Source organism: Medicago sativa, chromosome 3 (genome assembly GCF_051527215.1).
Source record: "Medicago sativa cultivar Bolivia chromosome 3, Bolivia_mono, whole genome shotgun sequence".
NCBI lineage: Eukaryota > Viridiplantae > Streptophyta > Magnoliopsida > Fabales > Fabaceae > Medicago > Medicago sativa.
In genome coordinates, this window is record NC_140751.1 from 56,032,243 (window position 1) to 56,050,125 (window position 17,883).

The window sequence follows — 17,883 nt, forward strand, 5'->3', positions numbered from 1 at the left end:
TTAAAATGACTAATCCACTTGGCAAACCATCATCCTTTGTGCTTTCGCCTGCCACGTGTCCTAATTTCGTTTAAAAATCACATGAACGATTTTGGTTGTGCAGCAAAATGAAATATTGACTCTGCCTATTATTAATTGACATTAAAATGTAACGGCAATTGACATTAAATTGGAATGACATTTTAAGGAAGAAAAAAAAAAGATCTGATCTTTCTATATGTAAATTTAAAATGGAATGACTATTTCATAAGCTTTGAAACCGTTGACAAAGTTTATAAAAATCTGATCTTTCTGTTGAAACCGTATAAATGTCACACTAAAATATCATTCAATGCATTTTACAAACAGTAACTTTAGAATTTGCAGGATCAACGAAAATATGATTGGCACTTGTGGTTTAAATATTTTTCATGCTCAATGATGCTTTGCCATTCACAAAATCTTTTTGTGCCACTCAAACCATTCAATCAAATTTTTCTCTTTCTTAAAATAAGCCAGTCAAATTGGGTTGACTTATTTTTAATAATGTGACATTCAAATGGCATTTAAATCACAATAAAATAAAATCGAAACTAAATATAAAAAATAAAAAAGGACTGATTGTTTGATATTCAATATTTTTTTTGTGCGACAGTAATATGTATGAATATTAAATTAAAGAACAATCGAAACTAAGTATAAAAAATAAAAAAGGGCCGATTGTTTGATATTCTATATTTTTTATGTTTGCGACAGTAATATGTGTGTGTGTGTGTGCGTGTGCATTAAATTAAAAAACAATCGAAACTAAGTATAAAAAATAAAAAAGGACCGATTGTTTGATATTCTATATTTTTTATGTTTGCGACTGTAATATGTGTTTGTGTGTGCGCGTGCATTAAATTAAAAAACAATCGAAACTAAGTATAAAAAATAAAAAAGGACTGATTGTTTTCCTGTAGATTATTTTCATAACCTACAAAATACTGATTGTTCTTCCTTTCTTTTATTTTATTTTGACAAGATATTCTTTTATATTTAACCTACAAATAATTTGTTTGATACCATTTTTAATAACACAGCTTAAATGACTAATTATAATTAATTTGGATTAATGTAACTCTGGTTGACCTGAAATTGATAATAAATTTTCTTTACTACCAAATATCCTAATAACAATTTTTTTATGACAGAATCAGAACATCTTTTATTCATAACAAGTTATTCAAAACATCTTTAAAAAAAAAATGTACTTGAATCGAGAGTAAAATTATTTATTGGTTGGAACAAAAGAACAGATTATGATACTTTATTTACCTCATACATGAGTTACTTTCTATATGAATTAATTGATAAATATTTTGAACCAAAAAATATTGATAAATATTAACAAAACACTAGACAAATATTAAAAAACACGGGAAAATATTTATAACTCATACATAAAAAAATACGGGACAAGTATTTATCACAATTTTTTATGAAGTTTTTATTAAAAAGAAAAAACATAGGATAAATATTTATTATTGATACATAAAAAATTATGAGTCAAATATTTTTCTTTTTTATAATCAAAGTAAAAATTAAATTAAAAAGAGAAGGAAGTACAAGACTGAGGATCAAGGACAAGACCCAGTAAACCACAAAAGCAAAACCCATCAATTCAGTACAAAAGTGGTAATAAAAGAGAATAACCCTAAATAACCACTACCACAGACAATCCACGAACCCATGTATGAGTGCGAAACCGAATTGCAAATAAACGCAGTGTAAATTTTCTAAGCATTTAGAAAGGCATATGGATCATCTACCAACACAGAAATGACTAAAGTTCCAACAACTCCCTTCAGAGCATCAGGAAGCCATAAACGCCATTTCGAGCCAAAACAACCAATTACGAACTGAACCCACACATTCACAGTGGTCTTTAAACTTCAGCCGAAGTCCAGATCGAGGGATGAACAAACAGTAGAAATCTATCACAGTCCACCAACGGCGAAAGAAGCAACCATGGAGGATAAAATCCTTTAGGTACGATGAACGATTACTACCGTCAACATGGAGCATTTACTCACCTAACCCTTTCGAGCAACATCAAGATAAAACAAGTCATGTTGAATCAAGATATGCATCCAACAGAACAACGCCAGAACTAAAGAACCCATATTTTCAATCCAAAAAATCATATTCAAGTTTTCAAACCAAATTACAGAGGTGGAACAAAGCCACCACCCATCTTCATCTCCACAAAACAAAACAAAAACAAAAGTAAAAAACAGAGCAAAAACCATATCGAAAAACTCATGATCTGACATAATGCACCACAAAAAACTAACTCATAATTGCGTCGGCGCCAGAGCAGTACAAAGACAACGTCAACATTGAACGAAACCAATGACCACAATAGAATCAACTCAAACCAAGACTGTGAGAGGACACTTGGGGTGACGCTTCACCATCGATGATCTAAAATCCATAAATATATTTTTCTTTTATGCATAAAGACATGAGACATATATTTATCATTAATAAACATAAAAAATATGAGACATATTTCACATCATTGCGGCAAAAAAAATACGAACATATTTAAAAATTCATGGAATAAATAATTTTCATCGATAATTAAAAAACATAAAATAATTTGAGATTGAAAAATAATGATGTATCACCCGTGCATTGCACGGGTTAACACACTAGTTATAGTACAGAGGGAGAGGGAGTAATATTGATTGATTATCTCGTGTGAATAAATGATTCGTTTTCATTTGGCTTTACATGCACCGGGAATATATGACTTTGAGTTTCTCAAAAAATTAATCGTGCGTAGTCATTCTTTAATATTTTCTTGGCAAGCTAAACAAGCTTTATTCACGTGATTTAGGCATTTGCCTTATTAAAAAAAAACAGTAACTAAACAATCATAATCATAATCATATCATAATCATAATAATATTATAAAAGTAGTGTTGAGCTGCATTTTAGCCCTAATACATTCCTTTGAAAACTCTACATTTACAACTGCAATGCCTCTGGCGGGAACCAATGAAAATATGAATTTTTTTGCGGCAATTACATAAATACCCTTATATCTTTGCCCTCTTAACACCATACAATGGCCGCCATGTTGGAGACTTGAAAAACACAAACCTGCTGCATCACGTTAGTAATGCTCAGGTGTCATGATGGATAAACTTGAAAAACCACATCTTTTTGCCATATTTTCAAATCACTTTACCAGATTCACAAACAAGCAGTTTTTGGTCTGCAGTTTCAAAACACATTCCCACATATCAAACCTCCTCTTTCTCTGTCAAGCCCACCGCCACCAATCCTCTCCTCCAAACCATCCCACCAGCCATCGCCACCGGCCTACCTCGTCCGACATCGCCGGCCACAACTACCTCACCACGATAACCCACCATCACCATCGTCCTCCTCACTCTCACTCTCACTCAGTTCCCAAATCTATTCCTCCCGCAACCCACAAAAAAACCCTCTCGCCTCAAGCACTCCACCATAGACTGTCTGCGAAAACCATTCCGAATGCCGCCTTCCTTTCATCCGTCGTGACTGGCTCGAATTGGGGAGAGAAGAACAGAAAAAACACGATGAAGGTGATACATGACTGGAGAACAACTGCATGAGAGGATCGTGAATCTGACATAAGAAGGAAATGGATGGTTCCTTCGCCACCATGATTGGATGTCAGAAAATGCTTCATCTCAGCTAATGTGCGCCACTTAACACTCCATTGGTAACATAACCATCTCTTTCAATTCTCATATTCATTACTGTTTAGTTGATGAGGGGTTTTGTTTGTAAGATGTTTGATGAAATGCCCCAGTGATGACAAATTTTTGATTTGATTCAAAGACAATTATATTGTTGTAGACATACATTGGATGAAAGTTATGTAAAAACTCATTTAAGTTCCATCGTGTTAATTATAAAAGTTAGCTAGGGATAGATTTGGAGTTGAAAGTATGTATAAACTCATTTTTGATGTTTAGGATGAAAGCAAAAATAAACATGTAAAAAGAATATTTCTTCATTGTTAATTTGTTCAAAGACACTGACTGCTATTGATATATTATCAGACTTTCTGGTACTACATTTTCTTATAGCATTTTCGTTCTGTTTTTGTTTTTATTTATCTAGCATAATATGTATCATGCATAATGTTTTAATTGTTTGATCATTGAGGTATCCATGTATAAGTTTCTGTCAAGTAACCCTCTCGCGCACATGCTATTGATCATTGCGGCTATTTGACATGTCAGTGGGTTCGAGTGTTGATTGATTTCTTATGGCCAATGACATGGAACAGGCTAAGGGCGGGATTGCTCCATCTAAAGGGTACATTTTATTTTCAGTTACATTGTAGATTCAGCTTTGTTAAAGAAAAAAATTTGCAACCCCTGTGAGTTTTCATTTTTTTTTTTTTTTATATTTTGTTAGTCTCCCTGTACTAATTCTTAACTGTCCTTTCATCTATTATCAGTTCTAGGACTCGATGTTAATGAATTTTTCACAGAGATTGCATAGAAGCGTGTTTGCATTGCGCATATATGACTTCGAATTGGATAATAACATTGTAAGTTATAATCCCTTTGTTAGTAATTACCTTATGAGTTACCTCCTTTGTAATAAAATTATTAACTACACTGTTATGTGCAGAGAAGAGGAAGATTGCCAACACAATTTGTAAGTGAGTGCGGTTACATTGGTAGAAGTGTTGTGCTGCAAGATCCGAATGGGAATCAAATTGAGGTCTCAGTTGAAAAGGAGTATGGAGATTTCATTTTTAAAGACGGATGGATGGGTTTGCTATATTTTTACAAGCTTATAGTTGGTGCTTGGTTGACCATTTCGTACTGCTACAATTGCCTTTTCTTCATTGGAGTGATAAATAGGAGCAGAATAGAGATAAAGTATATAAAGTACACACTCCATTGATACAGAAGCTTCCAGAAATCTCAACTGATGCGCCTTCATCCGCTGGACCTGCCATTCCTCATCAGTCAAGGATGAAATGCAAAAATGATAAGCCCTATATGAATCAACTATATGGTTAAAAATGCTTTGAATGTTCTTATAAGCAGCCATTATGAAAATAGATATATTTTTTTTTTTTGTATTTTAACAGAAAAAAATAAGCGCTTAATTTCTCTGAAGCCCATAAAAACAGTTCAGTTTATTTTTGTCAGGTGAATTTTATTTCTGTCATTGGATGTTGTCACCATGTGGTAGCTGCTGCCTGCTAGCGTTCAGTTTGGCATTTTGAAAAAAGGAGGTATGCTCATTAATAGATGAATATAATTCAGACGGTGTTCCTATCCAATTCTGCACTATTCTAGCTCATGTAATGCATATGAGTTTGTTGTAGCATATACTATTCTTTAGGACAGAGGTCTCTGTTAAGCATAATTTCTCCTACATTATTGCAACAAATTAAGGAGCTGACTCAATCAATTTGTATCTGAATTTAGTTAATACCACAAGCATTTTTTTTCCTTTCTCATGTCCCATATCTACTCATGTCGCATATCTTTCTCATGTCCCATATCTACTGCAATCGATTTTCTCTCATGGTCAACTATATGTGCTTCAAGGAAAGGCTTGAAGATACCGGTAATTGAAGAAAAAAATTGAAGATGTAGATGTAATGTCAAAAAAAATTAAAGATGTAGATGTAATGTTAAACTTAGTTTACAAAGACGTATTTCATAATGTTCAGTAGCTACTTACAAAAATGTATTGAATTTCCATTATGATAGTGAAAATTGTGATAAAAATGTATTTAATTTTTATCATGAAGTTTTTTCAAGAGGTGTGTATCATGTAAAAATATTTTTAAAAAAGTTTGTTGATAAATGTCCTTGAAAGACATTTTAGAATGATTTTCATCTCATATTATATAACTATTAATTTCTTTTGTGATTTTTAATATGCATAGGTCAATTGATACCGGTAATTGACAAAAAAAATTGAAGATGTAGATGTAATGTCAAATGTAGTTTACCGATGCGATATTTGAATGAAGTTTCAATGTGATATTGTAATCCTAAATTGCTAATATATTATGCTCATCATTGAACCGTGCGATAGCACGGGTCGTGCGATATAGTATTAATTAGTTGGGTGATTGTATAATGATCATACGAAGTCCAGACCAAACATCTTGCTTGGCAAACATGTGCATCTCCGAGAAAATTGCTTTTAGGACATACAAATCTTTCTAATAACCAGGGGCGGATTCAGAGCCCAGCGACCCCGGGCGGTCTCCCGGGCTCGATCCGTAATTTCCTCACATTGGGCCCAACCTATAGGCCCATTTACACACTTAAAAAAAAATTGGGCAAATACATCACACATTCACACGCATGACAACACAAAGTCACAAACTCTTCTCTGGATCTCTCTCTCGGTCTCGGTACTCACTACTACGGCGGACTCAGTTCTTCTCTCATCATCAGTCATCTCTCTCTCCCGCAGGCTATATGATATTCACTCACTCTCATCTCTCTCTCGGTTGCTAATCTCAACTCTTCTCATTCACTCTAATTCTCTGAAGGTAGTCTCTTATTCTCCTTCCTTTATTTCCTTGTTTTAGGGTTTTAGAAAAATTGTAAAAATTGGTTGTGCAATTGAAAAATTGATCATTTGAAGGACAAATTTAAACGGCAACAAAGGGGAATGATTATTTGATTTTGAAGTTAGAAACTTAGAATGATTATTTGAAGTTTGCATGAAGTTTGAATGGGAAATGACTACTACAGTAAAAGATTAGTAGTAGTTGTTATGTGAATTGAGATTAGTAGTTGTTATGTGAATTGAAAAATTGATTAATAGTTGGTAAGGAATTGTCCTTATTTTTTTATTTTTTTTTACAAATGGAAAAGCTAGTTGTTAAGGAACTGATAAGTGATAACTGTTATTTTTTAAACTTGTTATGTGAAATGAATATTCACTTTGAATCATTAAATTTCAGAGATGAGGAAGTTTTTGGTACATAGAACAAGGATTGAGAATGTAAATGTTGTGCAACCGGAAGTCGAAGTAGAAGAACCACCTCCTAATGTGGCCAATGAGTTTAATCCAAATGAGATTATGCTTGATCCAGGTCTTAGGAAATAAATTTGGGAGTATGCTCCGGATATTCAAGACCAAGTGAGGAGGGCATATATATTGAAGGGTCCAACGCAACCAAATTTGGAAAGTTTTCCTCGTACTCAATTTGGGGCTAGGATATGATGGGGCTTCAAATATGAGAGGTGAATTTAATGGTTTGCAAAGAAAGATCCTATATGAAAACCCTTATGCTTTCTATGTCGATTGTTATGCTCACCGCTTACAATTGGTGGTTGTGTCTGTTGCTAGTAGTTGCTCATCTATTAATGATTTCTTTGAGTACATCTCCTTGATTGTAACAACATGTAGTGCATCTTGCAAGAGAAGGGATGCTTTGACGGAGGCACAACATGAAGAAATTTTGAGTAAACTATTGAGTGGTGAGATATCTACAGGAAGGGGTTTGAGCCAATCATCTAGTCTCGCTAGACCCGGGGATACTAGATGGGGTTCACATCATACTACCTTGCTTTGTTTGGATCAGATGTGGTCCTCCGTGTTAGTGGTGCTTAGTATGGTTGATAATGAAGGACGTGGACCATCTCAAGCGGCGGGTTTGATAGAAAAAATGGAGAGCTTTAAATTTGTTTTCATTTTGAAGTTAATGATAAGTTGTTTGGTATCACAAACGAGCTTTCAAAAATCTTGCAAAGAAAAGATCTTAATATTGTGCTTGCCATGGATTTAATTAATATTGTCAAAGCTCGGTTGGCCACATTGAGAGATAATGGTTGGGATAATTTATTTTTGGATGTACAAGAATTTTGTGTTGTTAAAGGTATTCCGGTGCCAAATATGGATGATGAAATACCGGTTCGGGGTCGTTCAAGACTTGAAGGCAGGACTGTCACTAATCTTCACCATTACCGTGCTGAGATTTTTTATGTTGCTATTGACAAAATATGTGTGGAGATGGATCATCGCAAGTAACATTGTCCTTGATTGCTTCTCATGTCTTGACGCCAAGAACTCTTTCTCCAAGTTTGACGTTGATAAGCTTGCTCGTCTTGCTGATATTTATCATGATGACTTTTATGATGATGACCGTGGAACAATAAGGGAACAACTTGACACTTATGTACTTCAAGTGAAAAGGCATGCTTCCTTTTCTTCTTGTGAAGATGTTCAAAGTTTGGCTATGAAGATGGTTCAAACTGAGAAACATTTGTTATTTCCATTGGTCTACAAACTCATTGAGTTGGCTTTGATATTGCCGGTGTCGACAGCATCCGTTGAAAGAGCTTTTTCAGCAATGAAGATTATCAAGACTAAATTGCGCAACAAGATCAACAATGAGTAGTTAAATGACTTGATGATATGTTACACTGAGCAGGAGATATTCAAATCACTTGATGACATTGATATTATTCGAACATTCACCGCAAAGAAATCTCATAAAGGCCATTTACCTCCTAATTTTATCTAGCTTGGCAGGTAATATTCCATCTCTCTTAATTCAAATTGTAATTTTGTTCAAAAAAAGACGAACCTCTCTTTTAAATTTTTTTGCATATATTTTTCGCCCAGGCTCTATGAAATTCCTGGCTCCGCCACTGCTCAAAAAACCGGCAGCAGTTAACTACCGCTGAGACCAGCGGTAGTTAACTACCTTTCATACCAGTTAAAAAAACCAGTACAGGTTGCACTGCGATTTCCAACCATTTTGACTTGTTTTTATCTGTAATTTCAAACGGCAATTCCGCATGAAATCAAACCGAAACAACAACATCCAGCAATTACAAACATCAATATTTCATAGTTTATCAATTATTCGGTAACATTACACAAAACCGATAATACGTTAACATTACACAATTGTTTGAAATTCGTCAAATTTTTTAAATAATGCAACACATTACACTAAAAGTACATTAATTTATAATAAATGTGAAACTCAAATATATATATACACTGGGAATGCTAATACACACCCACCTTAATTGTAGAAGGTGTGTATTAGCATTCTACACTTATTTATTCTGGACAAAAATACCCTATCATATATTTAAGGGTTTAATTGTGATTAAATGCATGTCCTTAAGGCCTTGTTTGGTAGGCGAGAAACACAGCAGAGAGAAAGACATGCGAGAGAAATTGAAGAGAAACAGACAACTTCTCTTGTTTGGAACATCAATGAAATTGTGAAGAGAGAATAAAATACTGTGGGGCCCACACCTTTTTGAGTTCTCTCCAAATTGAGAAGAAAGTGGGTGGAGAACGCATTTTCCCACCTTGGCCCCTATATGCACAACTATTTTTTTAATCATATTATATATATTTCAATGGCATTTTTGTACTTTTATCAATAATAAACACTTCTATCTTTCCTATTTCTTTTCTCTTTCTCTTATACCAAACCACCCATCAAATCTACTATATTTCTCACATAATTCTCTCTTCTCTTATTCTCTCTCACCTTCTTCTCTCTTCACAACTTCTCTTCCCAACCAAACAAACCATAAAGTAATTTTACCACACCAGACCCATCCCATACATTTCTCTCTCTTTCACCCAATAAATCCTGCATGTGATCCTTCCAACAAGAGCTTCACGTGGCTGACTTGGCTGTTGGAACAGGAAGGTCAAAAAGCCATGGAAAACTAAAAAAAAAAACTTCATACTCTCCGGTAAAAACAACATGGCCGGTCACGGCAAACACAATACGGCGGGGAGTAGTCGGAAAATTGGGACGTCGTTCCTGCGTTGTTGGAGTCTCACATATCAAAATTGGACAAACTTTCATTACGTTGTCTTCCAAGCATGCACCTGCAACATGGCCCCCCTTCTCATTGGTATTGGTAATGGCGTAAAAGGTAAAGTAGGTTGGGGCAAAAAGATGAAATAAAATATTAAAATATTCTAAATTACATTTTTATCCTTCACTTTTACTTGGTTTAAAGAAAGAGACAATGGGGTTTTATGGTCCAAAGAAAAAGGTGTAGTTTGCTAAAATACACTTTATATTATTCTGTTGTGTGTATATTAGCAAGACCATATATATATATATATATATATATATATATATATATATATATATATATATATATATAATTCATTAGAGGTTAGTTAGATCTTGACCACAAAAATGGTCATTACATTATATATCCCAAAAAATACGTCGGTGCATATCGACCAAAAAAGGATGAACCCTGACAAAAAGTGTCATATTTCATCTAATGAAATTAAAATATCTAAATGTTCCACAACATCTTGAAATTCTTCATTTGCTTTAACCGGAGTGTCACACAAAATAGGATTGTCTTGATTTGTTGGTTTTTTTTGGGTGAAATCGGTCTCTCTTGTTTCTCAATCTCGATGAGTGTTCGGAAACGATCGTGTTGATCCAAAAATTCATCCTTCCATGTTGCCGCCTCTTCACTCTTGTGTAGCTTCCACTCCGTAGATGATGGAGGTAGTAGGCAATCATCTTTCAACAAAAAAGGACAAAATGATTTGGGATTAAACCAAAGCAAATCATTTGCTTTTCGGGTTAACCGGAGGCCTACCTCTAAGTGGGAAAAAAGTCTCTGAGACTCCAATATCAAGGGTAGTCTTCTCTACCACCGACCTATTGTAATAAGATGCAACGATATGTTCCATATCCGGCAATGTCAACCATTTATCTGGAGGTGCAAAACCACTACCATTTTTGGGAGAATGCAATCCATCCAAGATGTAGTTATAACGGTCTCTACCTGCATATCCCGATGTAGTCATTCCTATGCTCTTTCACCTCTTGAATAAGTGCTCTCCGCACCATAACATGACTTTCTTCCGTCAAACCCAAGGATTCGGCTATAGCCCTAAACCCACAATTCTCATCGCCAAAAATATCCACAACTCTCTCAATATATGGTCTCACGAATTTTGGCATGTAATACATAAGACTCGATGGATCATAATTTCTTGGAACCAAGATAGGCTTAGAAACTAGAACAAGAGTTGGAATCGATGAACATGGAGAAATGCCAATGCGAGCACCTTTTCTTTTAGGCTGGGAAGATTTTTTTGGTGTTGAAGATTGACTTTCCGGATGTTGAGAATCAATAGTCTGCCACGAAGATGGGATCCTACGTGTTGATTTTAATGTAGATTTGATTTTTTTCATTGCTCCTTTGGTTGGTACCTTTCTTTGAGGTGGTGACAACATTGTGGTCTCCGAAAACACCAATAACCGCAAACCCTTTTTGATTTCTAGTTTTATTTGGTATGGAACTCTTTGAGACGTTCTTAAATACCACTCCACTCCTCCACGACCGAAAAAAAATATTCATTACTTTCTTTTTCACCCATATACAACTTATGTCAATGCGGGTGTATCTCATACAATCGAATGAGCTTGTTGTAACATATTTTCATAGCAATGAAGCAAGCACAAGGTAGGCTATACGACGTCCTTTGAACATAACCGCAAGTTTTCTTGTCCATGCACAATGTTTTCCTAGCACTTTCTTCTATCACAAAAATAAAGTTCATGGCTTGTCTAGACATGTTACCCCCCAACCCAGAGTACAAAGTGACATCTTTGTATCTATGTTCCAAGACCGTTACGCTCCTCCCAAATGATGATTGTATCTCCCCAAACTGGATTACCAACATCTCATCTATTTTTCCCAACAAGTAGCCAAATCACCTTTGGAGGTGGAAAAATATTCCTTCACTCTACTATGAGCTCCTTCAACTCTGTTCATGGTCCTGCACCCAAGATGTAACACGGTTTGTCCATGCCCTAACTATTTTGTCCTTCACAATGTCCAAAATGGTAGTTTGAACATAGCGAAGAAACTTTGGATAATTCTTACAAGCATCTTGGAATTACATTAGATTAATTGCATATAACTCTGGAGTATGAGATTCAACCAATTTTTATCATGCATCAAATATGGTATCAACTATCATACTATGCTTCACCTCGTCGACAAGCTTCTTTTACCCATCCACTAACACAACCTTTTGTTTCACTTTACAATTGGTGATGATTTTTGCTCTAACATTTTTCCCAACATGGAAATAACAAAGTATTGCACTACTATCGGGGAGAACATTTGCTACGACATTCATCATAGTCGTGTCCCTGTCGGTCACTACCACCTTAGGCATATCACTATTTGGTTTAAGAAGTTTAAGCAACATTTGTAAATCCCAAGTAAAGTTATCCTACTTCTCCGACATCATAAATGTAAAACCAATGGAATATGTCAAATAGGTTGAGGTGACTCCAATTATTTGAAACAATGACATCCTGTACAAGTTAGTTTTGTACGTTGAATCCGTTATCAACACAATCGAAAAATTGTTAAACAACTTTACCGATGTTGGATGAGTCCAAAATTAAATATGTCTTGAATAGTTTGACTTTCACTTTTTTCTATTATGAAATAAACATATTTTTTCTCTTCCAACTTTGAGATTAGAAATTGCATCTCCGTCAAGTCACCCCTTTGTGCCTTTTTGAATTTATGACGTTCATTGTAGACTTGCTTGATATTTGTCATGGACTCTTGCCTTTTCTTCATCAAATTTCTTAAAATATATTTTGGTTTCACCGAACTATTGGTCAAGTCATGTACAATCTTCTTGTCGTCCTCCATTAATTTTCCCGCAAGAAGGTGCCCTGCTAAATGTGGCACTGTCACATGGTTGTGAGCACCATTAAGAATAGCCAATCTCCAAGTATTGTCTTCCCTGAAATTTTGCAAGGACGTCCGTTAACATTCAAATAGATAAAGAGAATAAAATATGGCAATATAAATGTCTGACAATAACCAATTTATTACCCGAAAGTTGAAAGTCTGTTTCGAGTCCTGATTGTCAGTATTGGAGGGATCATTATCGTCAGTTTTCCTTTCAAGAACCACTTCGATGCATGTAGGGATGTAGCCGAATGTTTCACCTACAAAACCCGATATTGTTTCGTATTGGTGGTCCTGCAATTATAGAAGGAAAGTTAGTACCAAGAGGACAGTTCTGAAACTGATTAACGTTGTATGCATAGATAATTCCTATATAACATAATTGTATCCATCCAAGTATCCATAAATTTCAGTTATTTTTTATGGCGAAAATCTCTTAAAAATACAGTATATGTACATTTTCGCTATTTAATCAACTTGTGTATATAAATATAATAATGTATCGACCTTAGCTGCTAAATTTCCAATTATCAATTTTGAATATCTAAGATGCAGTGATGCATAACTCTACAAATCAAGAAGAGTTATATTCTGATACATAATACATTGCAAAACTATTAGCTCTACACTTTAGTATATATATCCTGATCTTGAATTAAAATTTTACGAAATAAAAAATTCAAAACCTAACTGTATCTAGGCAACTACTACAAGGTTGATTCAATCAGAATTATATAAGTTCTGCAACTTTACTTGAGATACAAAATTAAACTGTGTTAAATAATATAACATACCTCAGGCATTTTGACATTCAAATCTTCAGAAACCTGATCAATAGACGTGTTTGCGTCCACATCAAATACTCCCTCCTCTTGCATTATTATACATCCAGTTTCTTTTCTGGATCTCTTCCTGTCAGTGTCAGTTATTCAGAAATAATGTAAAGTAGGTTATGTAATAATGTCTAAATGTCAATTACTTGAAGATCATACATCAAATGCATGTTTACAGTTAAGTCACTATCCAGTTGCAGAATAAAGCACACAGAGAAACATACTTTTGATGTACAATTCAGTTATTTAAAAATCAAATTCAAATAAATAAAGAAAAGAGAAACCACAACTGCACAAGCCTTTATACTGAGTTTTACCTTTGAGTCGTTTTCGTCGAAGATTTCACCGACAATTTCCTCAACAATATCATCCAGAGTTGCAATCTGTAAAACGGAAGTATAAATTAGATACTTATATTTCATACTTGTTAGTTTTATAAAAATGCTAGAACTTGAAGACAGAAAACAAAAATTAGGTTATAGATGACTTAGAGTTTATGTACATTCTAATTAAATTTATCTAACAAATAACCCTCACTTTAATTAAACCATGGAAAAAAAGATTCAATTTACCTAATTCATAAACCAGCCATTGTGAAATGCAGACATAGCCGGTAACAATAGGAGATTGACTATTCTATTAGATTGTATCTCCTGTTTTATTAGCTCAATCTTTGTTATGGTTTCTATCTTTCTGTATCTCTAAACATCATTTTCCCCCCCAAAAAAGAACTTGTGCAATACACGGGTCTATATCTAGTTTTATGTAACTCACATAGATCTAAGTTAGTTGAGTTCCAATATGATGTTTACGTACTCCTACAATTCCTCCATACTCATTACAAACAACAGCCATGTGAACCTTCTTGAATCGGAAGTCTCTTAGAAGATCCCAAATCGACATTGAATCTGCAAAATCTGTAATAAGTAGTTATTGTTCTATACTTATATATATATATATATATATATATATATCTGTGTGTGACCTATCGAAACCAATTTAACACAATTCAATTTCTACCAGTAGTATGGATGTCGAGTCCACAGGGTCTGAAAATCTACAAGACTTTCACTTGCCTCAATTGCAACAACGTCAAGAGGGGTCATAACCTCTCTGACTTGTGTTTCTTTTATCTCTAACACATTTCTAATCATATCCTGTAGAATATAATTATGTAGTTATATTGTAGAATTCAATTTTTTTTAGTTAGATGAAGTATAGGTTAACAAGGCACGTATCAATTAGTTATACACAAAACATGGAAATTTGCGATATTTTGGTTGTCGAAACACTAAAAATTTATTCATATCCAAAAAAAAAACTACAGTTTCACATTAACGGAAATTTGATGCATTGGTAGAAATACAATTTTCTATGCTGACAGATTCATGAAATTTTAACATTGACTGATTAATTTGAAACTTCGAAAGAATCAAAGAGAAATTTCTTTAAAAAAAAACTGTAAAAAAAAAGCAGGGCATGTTCCACATGAATATGAAAAGTTTCAGCATAAGTATCCTAAAAATATCTCACCACCCTAATATTACCAAGTTTTCCACAAGAGGATTCATTTTATATTTAGTCTAGTCTATAAGCATACCTTCGTCCCTTTATCCCAAGTAATTTGAGCATCCCCATTGAGAGATAAGTAACAAACTCTTCCCACAGGGTACAATACTAGAGAAAGCCACGCCACTAGTCTGACCTAAAGACAATAATACCAAAATTTATTACAAAAAATATTATGCAAGTATAATGATGTAAAAAGAAATTTAAAATCCTCACTATTTCCATTCCTATAGATTATAAAAGAAAATTACAACTCACTACAATTCGAGCAACTTCTGCGGCATTATCAACTGCTATACTTTTTGGAGTGATTTCAGTAAGAAGCAAAATGACAACCTTGTATGATTATGCAGAGAAGAGAATCAAGAGATAAATTAGACATTTAGTAGAAAATAAAATGCATTTCTGTGGCAATGCATGCACAAACTTGCTCACTAATTAAAGTATATACTTCATAGCACAGAATATGAACACACAGTCATGACTCCTGTTACTGCACCAACACCAGCTTCACCAAATGCTGTCTTTGCAGCATCTGTGACCACTGCTGTTGCTGCGATGTTAACCACACTGCATTCAACAACAGTCATATTAAAATCAGTTAGAGAAATACGTTGAAAATATGAAATTTTTATATTAGCGAAAAGGGGAATATGTTGTGCCAATAAGTATAGTTGTAAGGAATCGTGTAACATCATTCTGGAGTAGTTTGAAGACGCCATTGTCCAACTCACGAATCTACAATTCACATTTCCCAGTGATTATTAGACTTAATGATTTTCACCAGCTAAATTTATCAAAGGTGAATGCAAATGTTATGTACAAATAAATGAAGCTATATTGGAGAAACTCATTTCTGAAAGGAAAGGAAATCAGATACCATTAATCATACAAGTGACATTAAAATCTAAAGTGAAAGTTTTTTAAACTTGCATCAGAAAATATAATCTCTGGGAATATTGGGAGCAATGCATGTACTGAAATATTGACGGTTCTATATATATAAATAAGTTTTAAAGAAAAAAATATTGGTTCAAGTTGATTCTCTAACTACCGATTTTAAATTGATTCTCGCGGGTTTTTTAGACAAATAAATCAAACACCTAATCGATTTTTAAATTGACCGATCAAATCACCCGGGAAATCTCAAACTTTAAAATAAATTATTGACGTATAAATAAAAATTTGAACAAAATTTACCTAATACTTTTCATATAGTTATCATTATTATCCTATGTAAAAACAAATACCTTCCAAGGCCAAAGTGTAGTGATAGAAGTCTCTGCCATAGAGAAGAAAGCTGAAAGGGCTAGAAGCAAACCTAAAACCAACCCTTGTTCCTTCAATATCTTAAGAACCGGCAATACTTTAGGGCATACATTCCAAAGAAACATTTTGCTTTGTTCCATAACTGTGATAACACTTTCCATGGCAATGACTCTTTTAGATCCAAAAATCAACACAGCACAAATAGTTGCAGCCACAATAATCTCCCTTTTCAGTAACACTTTCATAATTTCAAATTCTCATTTGAAAAATCATTTTTTTCACTCAAACCATCACTACGACTCAAACATTTCAATTTCAAACCACTTTTGCCAAACAGCTTGAAATAATTCCCATAACATGAAAGAAAAGTACCATCAAAATTGCATGGTGTAACACCCTTTCATTGGCATATTAAATGAGATGGGCATGCATTGTTTTTGGCAAAAGTTTTCATTGACATTCTCTTAGATCGATTCTCATGCAAAGTGAAGTTTGTTCTTGAGAAAAATGTGACCTCTTGTTGATTCAAAATCAAAGATTGAAAGGCCATCTTTTGTGAAGTAAAAAAATGACCCAAAAAATCAAAATCAAAATTCGAAGTAAAACTAGTGATCAAAGAAGAAGAAAAATATTGTATTGCTCCAAAGTAATTTTAAAAAATAACACTGAAAAATTGCAATTCTACAAAAGAAATTGAAGAAAAACAATTCAAAGAGTTTTGAAGAGATTGTGGAGAACTACAGTTCTGCTTTCAAGCATATATTATAATCACAGAAAATGTGGCATTTAAATTTAAAAGGAAATAAAATAAAAATATATTTTTGGAAGAAAATATAAAAATATATATTTGAATTCAACATTCCTTTATTGGTAAATAGAAAATTAGGAGACAAATGTCAAATTTGGGGTTTGTATTATTAATATTTAAAAAATTGTTAAGAAGGAAGAATTAACATAAATGATATTTGAATATCTATTTTGTAACAATTATTTTGATAACTCTATGTATATAGGGGTATTTTTGTAAAGGAAAGATAAAAAAAAATAAAAAAAAAAACTTCAAAACACTATGCTAAGTGATATACAATAAGGGTATTTTGACAATTAGTATTTCTAGGTTGTTGGAAAAGTTGTCACAAAATGACGTCGATATAAATAAATTCGCATGTCCTATAAATGTAGCTCAGTTGGTAGCTATCAAGGACTGTTGCAAAATATAGAGCGTGAGGGAGCTAGTGGTAGGAACACACATTAGTGATGAGCATATTGTAAGAGGAGACACATTAGTGATATGGTGAAGCCTTCAATATTATTGACATTGCATCTCAAAGGCTTAAAGGCTTGAATACAATTGCACCCATCTAAGTCTATTTATAGGTGCTTGAGGATGTTTCTAGAACTAGAATAATCTAGGCCTTTGTTTGCCTTTTCTACATTAGAATATTATGGATGCTTCTAGGCTACAA

General features: G+C 33.7%; 1 protein-coding gene, 1 long non-coding RNA gene and 2 pseudogenes across 3 annotated transcripts; 2 read left to right on the forward strand and 2 right to left on the reverse strand.

Moving 5' to 3' along the window:
* The first annotated feature begins 3,147 nt into the window (after window positions 1–3,147).
* Window positions 3,148–5,503, forward strand: LOC146938516 (uncharacterized). 2 transcript variants are annotated; one of them, XR_015031336.1, is made up of 4 exons: window positions 3,148–3,736; window positions 4,263–4,338; window positions 4,484–4,576; window positions 4,660–5,503. It is a non-coding gene; the product is annotated as an uncharacterized LOC146938516 (long non-coding RNA). The 2 variants fall into 2 exon arrangements; XR_015031335.1 differs by lacking the exon at window positions 3,148–3,736 and having other exon boundaries at window positions 4,187–4,338.
* A 1,746-nt stretch (window positions 5,504–7,249) lies between these two features.
* LOC146938517 (uncharacterized) lies at window positions 7,250–8,614 on the forward strand (annotated as a pseudogene).
* Window positions 8,615–10,804: 2,190 nt separating this feature from the next.
* Window positions 10,805–11,263, reverse strand: LOC146938518 (uncharacterized). The gene has a single exon (XM_085749643.1). It carries the CDS (start codon window positions 11,261–11,263, stop codon window positions 10,805–10,807), a length of 459 nt encoding a protein of 152 aa, XP_085605769.1.
* A 1,502-nt stretch (window positions 11,264–12,765) lies between these two features.
* Window positions 12,766–16,967, reverse strand: LOC146938519 (putative DUF21 domain-containing protein At3g13070, chloroplastic; annotated as a pseudogene).
* Window positions 16,968–17,883: the final 916 nt, after the last annotated feature.